Source organism: Pelodiscus sinensis, chromosome 5 (assembly GCF_049634645.1).
Source record: "Pelodiscus sinensis isolate JC-2024 chromosome 5, ASM4963464v1, whole genome shotgun sequence".
Taxonomy (NCBI): Eukaryota; Metazoa; Chordata; order Testudines; family Trionychidae; genus Pelodiscus; species Pelodiscus sinensis.
Window position 1 is genome coordinate 36457338 of NC_134715.1, and position 17691 is coordinate 36475028.

The 17691-nt window shown below is 41.6% G+C and overlaps 1 protein-coding gene across 7 annotated transcripts in view; it reads right to left on the reverse strand.

Moving 5' to 3' along the window:
• Positions 1–17691, reverse strand: part of PRDM5 (PR/SET domain 5) — a 151443-nt gene that overhangs the window by 32737 nt on the left and 101015 nt on the right. For all 7 annotated transcript variants that reach the window (XM_075929819.1, XM_014574834.3, XM_075929820.1 and 4 more), the window contains one exon: positions 2027–2112. In XM_075929819.1, coding sequence (XP_075785934.1) covers positions 2027–2112 — 86 coding nt within the window. The remainder of the gene's footprint in view (positions 1–2026; positions 2113–17691) is intronic.

Here is a 17691-nt window from a genome sequence, read left to right on the forward strand (position 1 = left end):
TGACTTTTAAACTTCAGAACCATGGGTTAAGTGGTATATAAACAACCCTACAGCATTAAAACCTGGAATTCAAACACGATTCTAGATCTGCCCTGCATATTTCTAGTTATCCATAACATGACTGCAAGGAATCCCACTCATTTACTTGTCAAAAACAGAGGTGAAATATGACATTACAGCTTACTATTGGGCAGTCATGACATTTCTGATGTACTGAAATCATCATAATGCATATGTCATGAATTGAGCAGTTGTGGAGAGGTGTGCCCTTGTTTCTGAACTGATGCTATTTTGATTAAATAACTGTATTATTACAACAAATTCTATTAGAGCCATTGTTAACATAAAAAAGAAAGATTACGTCCCTGTACAACCAAGGGAGCTCTTCAAGATGTGTAGACTCTATTTGTACTCCTCTCCAGGTAAGCATGCACAATACATGCCAGAGACAAGAAGATTATTGCTAGCAGTATCCAGTGGTCTGTACCTGTGGCCTTCTCCTTCTCATGAGGGCACAAGTGTGGACTGACTACTTCTGTATGTATCCTTTTACCTTAAATAACCCCAGGATAAAATGCCAGAGCAGAGAGGAAAGAAGGGTGAATAATGGGATATACATAGGAACCACAAAAATCCTCCGATCTCAGGTGTGTACACAGCACAAGTGGAATACACATAGAGACCATCAGTTGAAGAACTTTATCATGTTCTTTAGCAATGCATAACATTTATACAATTCAAATTTCCACTCAGTAAAATCCAAATTACCAATGTTTCCTTGTTGCTGCAGACTGAATAGTGAGTGTGTCTGCCTGAGCTGTTGTTCTGCCGTGCAGAAGCAGAGTTTAAGCCATTTCCTTCGTGTAAGTCCTTGGCTTAGCCCATCTTTCATTCAGTCCTATTTTGTACATGTCTTTTTAAGCCAGTTTTAAATGTGTTTTTCATAAATTCCCTCTAACGGTGTGGTACTACAGCTGTCTAAGAGCATAAACAACAAAAGGAAAATCTCAAGGAATTAAGAGTTCTCAGAAGAGCAATTCTGTAAGTACTCCAGTTTTGACAAATAAAAGTTTTGCCTTCTCTGAAGTGACTAATTTCCTAATAGACTACAAACACAATATGCATGTGTGAGCACTTCGCTGTCTGCATTATGAGGAGTTATCAAGATCTATATACACATATAACTATATAACTTTACATTACTTTTCTATTCTATAAAGAGTTTTTTAGCACACACGCACACTGCCTAGAATCTGTCCCCAAAATGCTTTCTAGAAAGGGAAAGCAGAGAGTAAATAGCAAACAGTTGGTTACTTGGGATTCTCCTATGCAAGCAGAATTCACAGCCAGCTATTTTAAACCACCCTTTTTTCTAGATAGGCACAAGGGGGGGCAGAGTGGGGGTAAGGACTGCCTTGAGTAAATATTCAAACATTATAAGCTTTCAACACAAAACCAGGATATTTATGATCCTAAGGTCAGCGACTAATCTTCAGAAATTTCTCGAGCCTGCATTACAAATATTATTCCTACATTCTTCACAAGGTTGTTTTGAGACTTGCTTGATGTTTGCAATCAATAAATAGGGTTAAAGCGCTGCACATGAGCACAGTACCATTACTGTTATTAAGACAGAGAGAATTTGCCAGAGATTAGGTTTAGAGGCGAGAGAAACATAAAAGTGTTTGATATTTAACTCTTTCTCTTAATAATAATGATACTAACCTATCAAACTGGTTATAAACACTGAAGCATCCCAAGACAACTGTGCTAGGAAGGTAGGCATAATTACCCCTTCTTTACATGTGGAAAAATGAGGCACAGAAAAGTAAACCATCTTGTCCAAGATATCACAGGTCAATATAGAAGTCAGAAATAAAATTCTAAAATTATTAATTTGCATGCTCTCTTCCCCTCTTTCGAAGTGCAAATAATGTCTTTGAAACAGCAATAATTTATCTCCCTGTATTCTTCATGGGCAATCATGGTTCTTAAGTAACAATTAAAGCAAGTGGGCCTTGCTTACCCTTGTATGGGTACGGATGTGCATCTTTAGTCCATCATTCTTGCTGAAAGCCTTGTCACAGTAAGGACACTGGTAAGGGCGCTCACCTGAAAATCAGATAAGCATTGGAGTCAACAAATGCAGCTGGAAGAAAGAAAGCATTGCTTTAATAAATCAAGGCAGCACAGCATGGTTGGGTGTCCAACATTTTTTTGTGCTCGTGTTCATGTTCAGTTCAAACACAGAACGAGATCTGAGCATTGGATAAACTCCCCACACAGAACAAAAGATCTGTTTGGACAGCATGCACGGCTGGATCAGAGTATTACTTTCAGCTGCTTGATTTTTGTCATGAAATATGAATAGATGCAGACAGGGTTCCCCCCCGCCCCCCAGTCCTGATGACAACTGTGCTAGGATGAATTCTATTGTGGCAAGTACATGGTTACTTGTATGGTTAGTCATTAATTGTTCTCAAAGTACAGTACATTTCCCTCCATTCACATCTGTTCATCATTAGAACCATCTGGGTGTCACTAGCCAATTTAAATGACAAAACCCACTTCTGTTCATTTCTTGCATTGAACTAAAAGAACACCAGCAAGACCTGCTCTACAAGAGACACAGCAACTTCTGTGATACTCAGAGACCCCAGGGGGAGTCAAGAGCACTCCACACCTCACAAGAAGTCCGCTGTACTCATAGGTTTGGGCTTGGGATATAAAAATTTGTTTAAAATGTACCCGTGTAATTGCTAAAAATCATAGCGGTTACATGGCTACAGGCACTGCGGGCTCTGGAGTATAAAGACTTAAAGAGTGGAGCCGGCAAGGGCTGCTAGCCCCGCTCTTGGTGAGGCTTCCCTACAGGCTTTGTAACCGACTCCTGAGGAGCCGGCGTGTAACCTGCAGCTGGGGGGCTGGGCCCTCCACAGACAGGCGCCTCTCCAGCGAGCCCTGTGGGGCTGGAGCAGCCTCTTGCCCAGGCTGAACAGGGAACTGGTCCATGCCCTACCAGCTAACTAGAACCGGTAAGCATCTGATTCCAGTGAAGTCATTCTGAATTTATACCATGTAACTCAGAAGTTGGGGCATTCATATTCGCTCAGAAGAGTTTACTGTAGCAATTCCAGATTTTGAAAAGAGTGATCAAGCTTTACAATTTCTTAAGTAAACTTTTCATTTTGAGTATTATAGGCAATGTGCTGGAATAAAACTCTCGAATCTAGGCTAATTGCACATAAAAGTCTTATAAACAAAATCAGATTGTTTTTAATCACAAAACGTATCTTTCCTCAAGCTAATGTATGCTAATTTTCTAACTAACTGGAATCTGTTCCGGCAAATCACATTGTTGCCTGGTCAACACACCTTTATGTGCAGATACAAGCCCTCTTCAACCAATCTAGAAAAAAAATCAGATAATAAAAGAAGTCTTTGCATGTATGCAGAGCTTTGACATGTTCCAAGCACTTTACAAACATTAAGTGTCCTTCACAGCAACCCAGCATGGCAGGTAAACAAGTAAAATTATCTCCATTTTAAAGATGGGAAAACTCAATCAATTGCAATAATTTGCTCAAAGCCACAGAGCAAGTGAAGGGCAGAGACAGCTTTATACAGAGGACTTTTCTGACTATGGGGCATACGTTTTGACTTGGAGCAAGGCAGATCTGCTCCTGCTCCTTTTAAGGCCTTCATTTCACTGTCTCAGGTGCTGATCCTTTAGTGCTTGACAAACAGATGTTGGAAGTTCAAGAATTCCAAAAGCGTGTGCTGGAGCCAGTCTAGAGAAATAATTCTTTAAAGTGACACACTTTGATTACATTACAGCTAACCCACTGGCAATGTTCCTGTGAGATGAGCGCTTGGGTGGCCACCCAGGAGAGATTTTAATACTGCCCAGTTGACTAGCAGAGTGCCCACAGGACCCACCACTGGCAGCATGTGTTTCTACTGGTAGTATACAGCCTCACATCCTTCAGTTCATGCAATAAAACGTATTCCACACACAGATGGAACAAAAACCTAGAGGGAACACTTCCCACTGGATATCACTGCTGCATGTTGAGCCTTCTCAGAGCCACTGACTCTATTCATGTGGGTGAGGCCTACTCTCAAGTAAGAATTGAACATCTGAGCCTTTAATAGGCTAGCCTATTCTTTAATGCCTGGGGGGGGACAGCAGATCCCACCTAAATGAAAACAATAAAAGAAATAAAGGCAATGGAGTACTTGTGAAATGCAAACACTCCTCTCTCCTCCACCCTGCCTTATCTTATTAAGTACAAATGTTTGGATTTGGCAAAGCATTTTTTAACAAGGCGGCTGTGTGATTCTGTGTGTTCTCAATTAGACATTTCACATCTGTTTGAAACATGACACTATCTCTCGTGACCCTAGTGTCCCTAATTCATGCCATGAGCCTTCGAACTCTGTAGGAGCTGCTGGTGCTCAAACATTTAATTAATCCAGCTGACATTTTTATGTTTTAAAGCTTTTGTATTTTGAACGTAAGTCTGCAGAGGTCTGTAAGCAGATGAGTGCTGACAGCTAAGTGCTACCCCCCATTCCTCTCACAGAGGAAGGTTTTTGCTTACAAGGATAGCTTAGAGCTGGTCTGAAATCTATTAATACTGTCCTTCAGAAATTTATCATGCTGTTTAGGGTTCTTGATTAATAGATGTTTAACAGCTTTCAGCAGATGCCAGTAGAGGGCAACACTGTGACTTTATATCAGCACATTGTACCAGATACAGCCTGCCTTTGATCACTATATATTGTCACCTTACGACTCTTTGGTAGGCAGCTCAGAATTCCAGTCTTTTTCCATTCAATATATATGGAGACTGCGGGTTGATGGAGGGGCCAACTCTTATGGCCTAATATTTCACTGAATTATATATTTGTCTTCTCGTCCATAACTATAGCATCAGTGAAATAAAACATCTTTAATAACAGCCTAATTTATTTTATGTTTATTCTTATTTTTATTGTATCTTTTTAGGGATGCTAAATTTAGTTTAATCAACTACTCGACTAGTTGATGGATTTTCCATCAGCTAAGCAAGGGAGCCTGTTGGCTCTTAATACATTTGAAAGGCTGGTGCAGAGCCGGGGGGGGGGGGGGGGACGTGGCGCGAGCCAGGAATCAGCTGTCCCAGCTTGCGCCGGGTTCTCCCCCGCTGTGCTTTAGCTGCTTAAATGTATTAAGAGCCAATAGGCTCTTAATACATTTAAAAAGCAGAGGCACAGCATCTTGGACTGGGCACAAGCCAGGAATCAGCTGATTCCCAACTCACGCCTGGTTCCATATGCCTGGTTCCCTCTGTGTAGATGGTGCGGGCGGGGGGGGGGGAGGGGGGGGGAGAGAAACAGGTTTTTAAGGGGGAAGTAGAAGGGACGTGGCAGTGTGCGGAGTCGCTTCTAGCTCCGCTTCATCCCCACAAGCCAGATTTGGTGGGGAGGCTGGGGCTCTCTCTCCTCCACCCACAAGAAAAGCCAGCACTTGTGCTCCAACCTTGTAGGTGGATGCAAGGCTGGAGTGCCAGCACAAGCTTCCTGCTGTTGGGAGGGGAGAGGGGGGGGCGAGGAACTCGAGCTGCAGAAGAGCCATATTTGGCTCCCTACTGAGCCATATTTGACTTGGGAGGTATAGGTTGCTGACCCCTGCTTTAAAACAACCCAAAAATCCTAACCTCTTTATACCTAATCCAGCAATGTTTTTGTGTGCATGGTGAATGAAAAAGTATTCCAGATCTTAAAATAATTACATGCTTTCCCCCGCTTCTTGAATAAATGAAACCTGATTTGAATTTCAAGACTTGGCATACATGCAGTCCTCAAGCCTCAGTATACTTGGCCAGAATTTCCCCACCTCACTTTGGACTAGATTGTTCTAGCCTTATTTCCATCAATGATCACCTGTTCACAAAGGAATCCCAATAGTGGATTCCTTCATGAGACTGAGTGAATAGATGTTTTTCTGATCTGCGTAAAGAGCGAACAATCAAACCCTTTTTTGACCCTACTGGCTAAATTTCAAGTTGGCCTAAAAGTAGAAAAACCACTTGGTTCCAAGACGTATTTAAAAAATAAAAATAAAAATGATACATTTCTTCTGCGTATGCCTGTAAAGTTTTTGCCCAGACACTGCATTTCGTACTGGAATATATCTTTAGCCTAGAAATGAGAAATTCTCTCACTGAGAAAGTTACTATGTGTTAGACATTGAAACAGGAAGATCAAGTACTAATAATAAATACTGCTAAGAAGGTGACATTATCCCTTCGGGATTTGTCTATGATCAACCAAAACTCACCAAATGTTAAGTGTAAAAATTGGAGTTCTAAGCCTTGCTTCAGATCAATTCAGCCACAATAAATACTTGAGGATTTACAGGTGTAAACCTTCTCTGATTAGGAAGGGAATTGATCTGTTGTGTTTGTGGAAGAGATTAAAAATAAGTTGGATATTAGAAAATGGAAATCTTCAGCAACTCATGTTTGCCCAAGTCTTGCATCTCTTACCTCTTTTCTCCTCTCTCTACAAAGAAAAAGGAGTTACAACTTTAAAAAGAAATAAAGATTAGAAATATAGCATGGTTTTTGTACTGCACACTCAGTTTCTTTTTTAGATACACCGTTCTTTTGCCATCCCTGTAAACCTCATTGTACAAGGAAGGGATGGCTCGAAAGAGCAGATTTTTCCAAAATTTTGCACCATGAAGACACGCCAAATTTTGGAAAAGCCTCTTTTGAAAGAAAGTGGAAAAAGATATGCAATTTGCGGTTCACAATTTGAGTATCTTTTTCCGACTTTTCTTTGTAGTCTAGACGTAGCTCAAGTTTTGAGACAAGCTGGCAGTAAAAATAAAACTGGTCAGTCAGAATGTTGGAGACAGATCAATTTGTGGTCTTGTCTATGACAGCCTCATTGTTTTTTGTAACAAACACATTAAAAGGTTTTAAAATACTAGTCTTTATTTAAAAATGAAAGATCTTAATTTAATTATATAACAGAAAAGATGTGTGTGTGTGTGTGTGTGTGTGTGTGTGTGTGTGTGTATATATATAAAAAACATTTGAAGAAACATCCATGATAAACGCCAATTTTTAACAGATTAAAAAAAGGTTTAAACACCTTCATGTGCAGGGCTTGACAAATATGATCGCCCACTAGTCCATGGCGAGTAGATATTACCAGCTGGCGAGTAGCTACAGACATAGGTGCGCACTATGGGCAGTGTTGCCCCATCTGCCACCAGGGAGGGGGAAGTGTGGCAACTCTCGCCACCGGGCTGCCTGCATGTAGCTCCAGCACGAGGCGTGAGCCAGAGGGCAGGACGCCGGCAGACGCCAAAATGCTGGCATGACGTGGCATTGTGATGTCACGGCCGGCAACCGCTGGATTCAAAAAGGCTCCGGTAGCCCCGCAAACTGGAAGGCAGAAGTCAGGTAGGGGAGGGGAAGGGGGGAAAATAGAGGGAAGGGACTTGTGCTGAGGGGAGGGGGCAGGTCAAGAGAAGTAAGGGGAAGGCACCAAGGGACGGGGTGGAGGAGAGACAAATGCCAGGGGGCCAAGCGGAGACAATGAGGAAAAGGGCAGGAGGGAAGGTGTCAGTGGGAACGGGGACAGGGTGATGCTGGGAGAGGGTTATGGGCATTGGGGGTTAAAGCGGGGAGGAGGAGGTGCTGGGAGAAAGTTTGAAAGAAGAGATGGGCATGAGGAAGGCGGGGATGGAGCAAGGCATGTGTGAGGGCACAGAGACATGAGGGGAACGGGGGCAGAGGGTGGTGAGGGGTGGGCATCAGGGAAAAAGAAGGCAAAGGGGACAGGAGCTGTGAGGGAAGGGGGAGGCACCAGGAGGGTGCAGGTGCCAGGGGATTCTGGGGGTGAAGCAGGGGAGGGACTAGCACCAGAGGAGAGAGGCAGGGTAGGTGTGTAGAGGGATGAGGAGGGGTAGCTCACAGAGTGGGACTACTAGAGAAGTGGGCACAAGGGGGAGAGAAGGGCTGGTGGAGGGGGGCAGGTCGCAGGAAGGCTGAGAACAGTGAGAAGGGCAGGAGTCAGGACAGCAGAGGAGGGTGAGGGGTTGGGGGGCAGCAATCACCAGGGGAGCTGATGGAACAAGGGGAGGAGACATGGCAGCAGAGGGAAAAGGTAGAGGTTTATAAGATATTTATCAATAACTTATTAATTACTGTTCTTATTCTTATTAGGAATTTATGCCATTAAAAAAAACACTTGGGTGGGGGGGGGAAAATGGCGAGTATCTTTTTTGTCTGGCAAGTAGGATTTTGCATAATTTGTCAAGCCCTGTTCATGTGTATTATCCTCAAAAGAGAAGGTCTAATTTTTTTTTTACACTGATAGCTGGGCCCCTGCTAGTTAGCCCATGTGAGAATGTGATTTGTGTATCCTACTCTGAACACTGCTAGAGGTTTCCTACATTCAATGTTCAGACACAGTTTCTGAACAAATTACATTTGATAACATCCTCAGACAAGTCCAAAACAATGTTATCAATGCAAATGATATCTGATGCCCAAAATAATCAGCTAAAGAAAAGAGCAGCTGTCTCACTAAAAAGAGTACAAACAAGTTTAAGTGACATAAATGCAGTGAATGTTACATCTATTCCTTTAGTTACATTTCACTGACTGTCACATTCCAATGTTCAAAGTCAAAATGTTCAACAAATTACTTACATTTCTCTAAGAAAACCTTCAAGTGCCTCAGATAAGCCACACTAGAACATAAGAATGGCTATACTGGTCAGACCACAGGTCCATCTAGCGCAATATCCTGTCTTCCAACAGTGGCCAATGCCAGATGCCCCAGATGGAGTGAACAGAACAGGTAATCATCAAGGGATCCCTCTCCTGTCATCCATTTCCAGCCTCTGAGAAACAGAGGCTAGGGATATCATTTCTACCCATTCTGGCTAATAAGTATTGATGGACCTAATCTCCATTAATTTATCTAGTTCTTTTTTGAACCCCGTTAAAGTCCTGGTCTTCACAACATTCTCTGGCAAGGAGTTCCACAGGTTGTCTATGTGCTGTTTGAAGAAAAACTTCCTTTTGTTTGTTGTAAACCTGATACCTATTAATTTCATTTGGTGACCCCTAGTTCTTATGTTATGGGAAAAACTGAACTTTTCCTTATTCACTTTCTCCATACTGGTCATGATTTTATAGACCTTTATCCTATCCCTGCTTAGTCGTCTCTATTCTAAACTGAAAAGTCCCAGTCTTTTTAATCTCTCTGCACTAAGATTTGGAATTAATTCATAGTCTAGACATTGGTTTTATTTTAATACAAACTGGAAATGTAAACTTTCAATTTAATCCTAATATAGGATCAAACAAAACTACTATATATGTGAATTTTATGAAAAGATGTCATGATCGAATTTCCATGTATTATTTTAAAACTTTTCATGTATCTAACTAAATACCCAGCAAGCCCTATTTGAGATAATTTACAGTATGTACTGGATTATAATAAATCTTAAAAACTAAATGTATTTAGATTCCACTACTCTTATTCACATCACGTAGGATCTTAACCTATGAACAGTTGCTCTGATTTTAATCAGCCTATAGGAGTTGGGTATCAGAATCTGGTCCCAGCTTCCTGTATCTTCTGGAAGTATAAAAGCGTTATTTCCCTATCAAGCAGTTCAGCAGATATGTTCAAATGTCTTGATCCTGGCGATTCAGCAGGATTCTGACATGGGATCAAAATGTATTCTACCTGGTGATACCGCCAAACTTACATTACGTAATAAACCACAGTTCCCAAAAGTGACTCTTACTTTCAAAAATCTAAGGGAAAACTGGAGATAAAAAAATCATTAGAATAGTATTTTGTTAGATGCTACTAAGTATGAAACAACCAGCTTGTGTAAGACTAAACAAATCATTTATTTATGAAAAAATTATTACAGTATTGTCTAGAACAAAGGTCTCCAATCTGGGGGGTGCACTTGTTTTGGGGGCAGGGAGGCACAGAGTAACTTTGAGTGAGGGGCTACAGGTGTGGACCAGGCCAGGCCCCATAGAGGGTAGGAAAAGAGCACCATTCAGCTCTGTTCCCAACCTGGCCATTGGTCCTGTGCCCAGGGCTCTGCTCTGGGCTACCACTGCTGGCCCCACACCCAGGGCCCTGGCTAACGGCCTCAGCCACTCCTGGTTCCTCCTGCAGCTGTGGTGGGCCCAGCCTTGCCCTCCTATACCACTGTCTCCACCCCTCAACTCCTGCAGCCACAGCTGGTGGACATATACAAGGACAAGGGAGGACACGAGGTAAAAAGCTTGGGGATCACTGATCTACAGGTCTCAGTTGAGATAGGAGAGAATCTCACCCTAAAGAGCTTACAATCTAATTAGACAAGACAAAAAGTGGGAAGGGAAAGAGAGACAGCGACAAAACCCACATATGCGCATCTATTGAACTACCATATGATTGAACAGTTTTATGAGGATCTCTGGTCTCTTAGGCTTGACAAAATAAAAGATAAAATAAAATAAAATAAAATAAAATAAAATAAAATAATTTCAATTGATACCACCAATATTTTAAAGCATTGTGTTTATTTCATTTTTAAAAAAAAATATTCACAGTTGCACAAAATTATGGGCTATAAGCTTTTTAAAATTTTGTATCTATTTAACATAGGGTACTATGGGTAGAGACAGACAACAACTATTCCATGTCAGCAGATGTTGAAATTGAAAAAGTTAAAGTTTACAGCTGTGAAAGCACAAATTGACGGCTGCATGGATCAAAATATACCAAGTAAACAACTTTAAATCAAACTCTAGTTCTCAAGCAGCATTGTTCTTTCTTTGCCTTGCTGTGAATTTCAGTAATCAATGGAATTTTTTTTCCAGTTTGTGTGCGCGCATGCACAATGAAATCAATATTTCCTTACATTTATCAATTTTTTAAAAATCAAATACATCAAACCTAATTACAATGCATTGGCATTCATTTTGTTTAATTTTGCTTCAAAAAAAAATCTATCCATAAGATATCTGTAATGCTTCTTCTCTCACCGATAGGTGATTCTTCGTTGTGTTCTATGGGACACATCTGAGGCTAAGGGGCTATAGCAGGTATGGGCAAGAGGCAGATAGCAGGCGGGATCCAGCCCGGGGCTGTGTCGCCATACCCTTACTACACAGGAGCTGCAGCCGCTTTCAACAGCTGACTTCTAATTGCTATGCAGTCTTCGCAGGGAGAAGAAAGCTTCGTGCACTGTCCCCACTCCCTAACAAAATTATCCAGCTCCCATTGGCCAGTTTCCTGCCAATAGGAGCTGAGAAATTTTGCTGAAGGTAAAATGAAGCCTCCTCACTTCCTCCCCTCTCCTTCCTCCCTTTGCTGGAGCAGAGCCACGTGGAGCAGCTGCCCAGCACACAGGCAGGGAGTCTGCAGAGCTGCTACCTGGGAGCCACATAAGGCTCCCAGCCTTCCTCTGGCATTCCACCCCCTCTCTCTTCCCCCAACTACCTGCCCCAGGCCACCAATCAAACCCTCTCCCCATCTCCTCCAGGTCACAACTCCCTCCCAGACCCTGCACCCCATTCCCTGTCCCACGTCACCACCCAAACCCTCTGCACCCTTTCCCCCAGGTTGTAACTCCCTCCCATTAAAAATTACTGCCCACCCCTGGGCCTTATAGCCCTGACTACAGGTTCAGTTGAAGATTTTGCACAGTGGGTCCATAGAAGTCAAAGGCAGCCTTTCCACTGAGCACTGGATCAGGCCCAATATGCTTAATGTAAAATAAGTTTTATTTCTTTTAAATGATCTAGCAGAAAATTACTTTCAAGGATCCAATCCTGCCCAGTGTTGAGGATGCTCAGGCCCTTCCACAAAGCACTTGGCATCTTAGAGGATGAACTCATATGTGCAGTGAATTTGTTTTATAAAGATGACTAAAAAAGGGCATTTCAAGTGTATTTTTAAAAGGTGATTTTCAAAGGGACTTTGTTAATCTGCAACTCTGAAATTCCCTGGGTTTTAAATACCTGACTTGAGAGCAGCCTAGAGTTGATCAGAGTTTAAAAAAATCCATCACCACACAATTCTGGTGGAACGGAGACAATTCTCCTGGGGAGAAATGGTGAGGCAAGAGAGACATCTGGATCACATATGCAACACCCCCTACCAGGTGATCAATAGGGCAGTCCAGAAGGGGAGTTGCAAGAGTCTTTTTTAGTCAGAGATAATGTGGGGTGATGACAGCATTCAATAGCAAGTTGAGATGGGCAAAAGGTTAAAAGATAGAACTAAACTATAATCTGTGGCATATGCTTAGAATTTTATCTGTCGTGGAGTCTCTCACTATACACATTTACCCTGTGCTGCTACTGTTCCGCACACTGAACTCCCACTCAAGTAAATAGGAGTTGTGTCCATAAGATGAGACAGCATTAATTTAAAATTTGTTTTATAGACACATATAAAGAGGGAGAAAGAAAGAAAAAAAACAGAGTAATTAAGAAATGATTCGCTGTCTACCGATCCCAGTAGCACAGCTCCCATTGACTTTAAGGAATCCTGAGATAAAAAAAAATCACCACACAAGGGAATTATTTTATGAAGATTAATAATTTATTATTGGTTTCTTTAGCACTTTTTCAATTTCCAAATATTAATCGCTTATGCCTTGCAGTGTAAAATGATATACTGATTCACAGGAGACAAACAACTCATTGCAAATAAGGAGCAATTTCCATTTCCTCAGTTTTACTGTTACCGGGTCAAATTTTCTAATGTGCCTACACAGCATAGGTCCATGGTCCCCAACACGGTGCCCGCGGGCGCCATGGCGCCCGCGGGGGCATTTGTCTGCGCCCGCCAAGTGCTCAGGGCTGGCCTGGGCCCGGGCACGTGGCGCATGCGCGGATTGACCCCCCGTGGCGCATGGGGGGGGGGAGGGGGAGAGCGCCAGCGCCGGCCCCGGGCACGCGGCGCTTGAGAGAGAGCGCCAGCCCCGGGCGCGCGGCGCTTGGGGGAGAGGGGGAAGAGAGCGCCGGCCCCGGGAATGCAGCTATGGGGGGGCCTCGCCCCCCCGGGCGCCCGGCGGGCGAACGGCCACGCGCCCTGGCACCCGGCAACCCCAAATGGTTGGGGACCACTGGCATAGGTCAATAAGGCATATCTGAAATAGTTACTGCTAAATACTAGTAAGGCCGAACCGCGTAATACCAAGTGGGCCAGTATACCAGCAGTGAGTTTGGCCAACCATTGTAGCTAACTGCTCTGTTCACAAACTCTAGAATTAGGCTAAATGGATAGACTAGACAATAAATAAGAGAGGTATATTTACCCTTTCCAACCCAAATATTTTTCTCATTTGGTGTTCTATCAGTTATTTAAAATGTACTGGTGGATGTTCTGGCCTTGAAGGGCTGAACAATGCAATATAGGTTTCCCAATATTTCTGGTTTCCATTTGGAACCAGAACCCAAAAAAGCAAAATCTTGTGTAATTATATACCCTGAACATATCTGGATATGAGAAGTGGGGTTATATTCCTTCACTGGGGTTAGAGAAGAGCTCTCTCATTGAGACATAATGATTCCATTACCTGCCAAAAATGGAGAAAAGGTTTTCAGCTGTGGTTCATTAAGAGGTGTTCCTTGGACTCGAAGTTTCTTGTTGAAAGGACCTATACTTCCTACGTTCTAATAAGGACTCTAATGGGACACGATCTGAAATACTTGGCCACTTGTGTTCTGTATTTTGCTTTTGCTCCCCTGATTATAAAAACAGAGAACCTTTGTGTTTGTGGATGTTCCCGCGCCAAGAGGCAACACTGGTATATATCCTCGCCTACAAGGGACGAGAACTGTTTTTAATTGAGTCAGCCAAATGTTTTGTCTACTCTCAAGCAGAATTACAGCTACCAAAAGGAAAAAAGGAATCAGGTTATTTTAACCAGACCTTTTAGAATTTTGCCTTTTTTTACATGATCAGCCATCCCTTACTCTTGGGCATCAGACACACATTCTTACAATTGAAAAAGTCTGTTCTTGGAGTTTGCTAGTTTAATTTTGCAAACTGAACAGGTTTGATGAGTCTAGATTAATTTCAGATACGCATCCAATTAGGATGGACCTTCAAATGCTTCACAATATGGTAGGAGTTGTATTTATTGTAAAATTCAAAAGCCAATTAAATTTCAATTCTACAAAAGTCAATAAGTTATTTGAATTATTGCAATAAAGGAAGAATCAAAAATTTAATCGGACATAGAACATTATTAATTGTATAATCAAATCAATAATTTTTGCCACACCCCTACCAACTATTAAAATAAGAAGAGTCAAATTTTGATTCGTGCCCTGAGTAGAATGAAGTGATTTTACTTCCCTAAGAAAGGTGCATTAAAACCTATGACCTCAGTGAACCCACTGCTGGTATTCTTTTACTATACACATTAATCAATATATTAGGTGTTTAACTCATTTGATCTAAAGAAGTTCCTTGCATTTAAGAAAACTATTCTAAGAATATATCTTTCTCGTCCACTAATAATGGACAACAAGAAGCTGACAGCATCATGAGACTTTGCAGATGTAACTTCATGAGACTTTACAGATAGAAGTCTTGCATGGAGATAAAAAGAATAATGATGTATAAGCTGAAAAGTTCAGGAATGCAGAGTCTTTATCTTTGGGTCTCACTTTTTGTTGATCAATAGATTAACAACAGAAACAACCTATTCAGAGATATTTTCTAGATACAAATACATAAAGACAATGACATGCAGAGCAAATTCTGCTCTTAACTATATACGCAAAACTCATATTAATAAGTTACATAGTGTGAGTGCAGAATTTGGGCCTCCATTTTTAAACATGGTTGGGTTTTTGTGAAGGGAAACTTTCACCTTGAAATATGATTATATAAAAGTATGAAAAGAGCTTAAAAACTCCTGAAAAAAAATAATACAAAATTATTAAATATGGAAAAGAAACCAATAAGAGAAAAATTCTGGTACTTTGACAAGTAAGATGTAGAATCTAAATTCTAGATTATGTTGTGATTTTAATGCAACTGCTTAGTATTATCTGTAATTTATCTACTCTGAATACTCTCACATTATTTCAAGAATTAAAAGATACCTTATTGCACAGAGTTTGTCAGGAAAGCTACACTATATGCTATGGATTAATTTAGAAGTATAACAAAATAATAAATATGCTGGGACAGCATTTAGGGCCTGATCCAAAGTAACTGGGAGTCCTTCTATGACTTCATTGAGCTTTAGCACCTTGGCTAAAAAGGGGGCAGGGGCAAAGAAAGATATCATATCTTCAAAAATCTGATGTGCAAGATTGTCCATCGCCAGCCCCAAAACTCTGCATAATGGAACTGGTAAAGAATAAAATAACTTTACACTCAGTATGTCCTTACTATTATATATTGAAAAAAGTATCTATAAATATAAAATTATCAGACACCAAACTGTAATGTACAACTTCAAATACAATATCCTAAAAGTTCCTACTCTTTATGTAGATGGCATTATCAATTAGGAGACCAGCCACATGGGATGTGCCCAGAATGGGATTACTATTTTTAAAGATATGGAATAGTGATTTATCATCACATTTAAATGACTGTGTGTAAAGCTAGACCTAAGAAAGCACAAACAACAGCCGGTATCTGTTAGCACAGAAAGTTGGCTAAAACTATAGGCAAATAATTAACCTCATGGCCCATAGCTTTAAAACTCCCAAAAAGCAGTTCATAGAATTTCTTTCACAATTTATGAACCACCAATGGAATTTATGTCACAGTCAGAAGATTCTTTTGCTGAATTAACCCCAGCTCCCTCTGACCCCGAGAAGCCATAAACCAACAGGATATAGCAGGGAGAGAATGTGCTATAGTGTTTCAGCTGACCTGTCTCTGTCATTCTAGATCTGGAAACCCAGATGATAAATTACAGAGCAATATGCCAGGCTAGATCCAAACATCCACCTTCTTATACACATGCATTCACAGACAGCTTCACTCACCCCAAACTAGCCCTTTCAGCTGAAACTGCAAGTATCATTAGGCCTCATTTACAGAGTCCTAAGATAAAAGAGAACAGAAAACTGCTAACTTAGGGAGCATATACATATCTGTGAATAACAACATCTGAGAACATGTGCCATGTATTAAATAACAGTGGAGACGTTTACTTGAAACATTTTAGAGATGGATTACTGTGCTTGTGAAAGACGCTTTGTAAAGCAGGGTCTTTCAAACTAGGGATCATGGTGAGACTGAATTTATTTTATATGAGCTATTATGGCCCACCTTGATCCCATTTGCAATCTACTATATATTTGAGGGAGTTTGTCTGTGTGTATGTTCAATAACTCCTGCTAAACAGTAAAAGGTAGGACCATCAAATTCAGTATACCGCTTCCTCTTATAACTTAAAAGCAAAGTAGGGATCTGGTTGTGTCAGGAAAACGGGATGTGCCTAGAATGGAATTGCTTCTCATAAAACAGAAAGGGAGAGCTCTGCTCTGCTAATAACCACATGGGGGCAGCAAGATATATGGGATGGAAAGCAGGGACAGTTGTACCTTATAATGACCACAAGTGGGCAGAAAGGGGTCAGAGATGGGAACTGGGACAATTATAATCCCATTGGAGCAACATGGAGCAGAGGTGGAGAAAGGGACAGCCATCTGGGATGCATTAACAGGAGTGTTGTGAGCAAGACGCAATAAGTTATTCTTCCGCTCTATTCTGCGCTGAGTAGGCCTCAACTGGAGTATTGTGTCCAGTTCTGGGCACCACATTTCAAGAAAGATGTGGAGAAATTGGAGAAGGTCCAGAAAAGAGCAACAAGAATGATTAAAGGTCTAGAGAATATGAGCTATGAAGGAAGAATGAATGAATTGGGCTTGTTTAGTTTGGAAAGGAGAAAACAGAGGGGAGATGATAAGCAGACTTCAGGTATCTAAAAAGGGTGTCACAAGGAGGAGAGAGAAAAATTGCTCTCCTTGGCCTAAGAGTATAGCAATGGGCTTAAGCTGCAGCAAGAGAGGTTTAGGTTGGACATCAGGGAAAACTTTGTCAGGGTGGTTAAACATGGGAATAAGTTGCCTAGGGAGGTTGTAGAATCTCCATCTCTGAAGATATTTAAGAGTAGATTAAATAGAAATCTACCAGAGATGGTCTAGACAGTACTGGGTCCTGCCTTGAGGGCAGGGGACTGAACTTGATGACCTCTCAAGAGCCCTTCAAGTTCTAATGTTCTATGATTCTGTCTACAGTATATTGCAGAGAGTTTGTGTGTCTATCTGTGTGTTCAAAAACTCATCCTAAATGGTAAGAACTAGGACCACCAAATTTCGTATGCAGCTTCCTCTTATAACTTAAAAGCAAGGTAAGGTTTTGGTTGTGCTGTGAACATGTAATGTGCCCAGAAAGGGATTGCTTCTCAGAAAACAATACTGAAAAGAGACAATTGCCAGGAAGATAAAGGGGCCTGGGGGTACTTGCTCCCCCAGGACTGCTCCAGCCTTGAGCCTCCCACCCTCCAGGTGCCCTTTAGGGAGAGCAAGGCTGAAGCTCCCATCCCCACACCACCGATTTATTTGGAAACATTGCTGCCTGTTCCCCTTCATCAGGGAGCAAAGGGAAAGTGCACAGTTA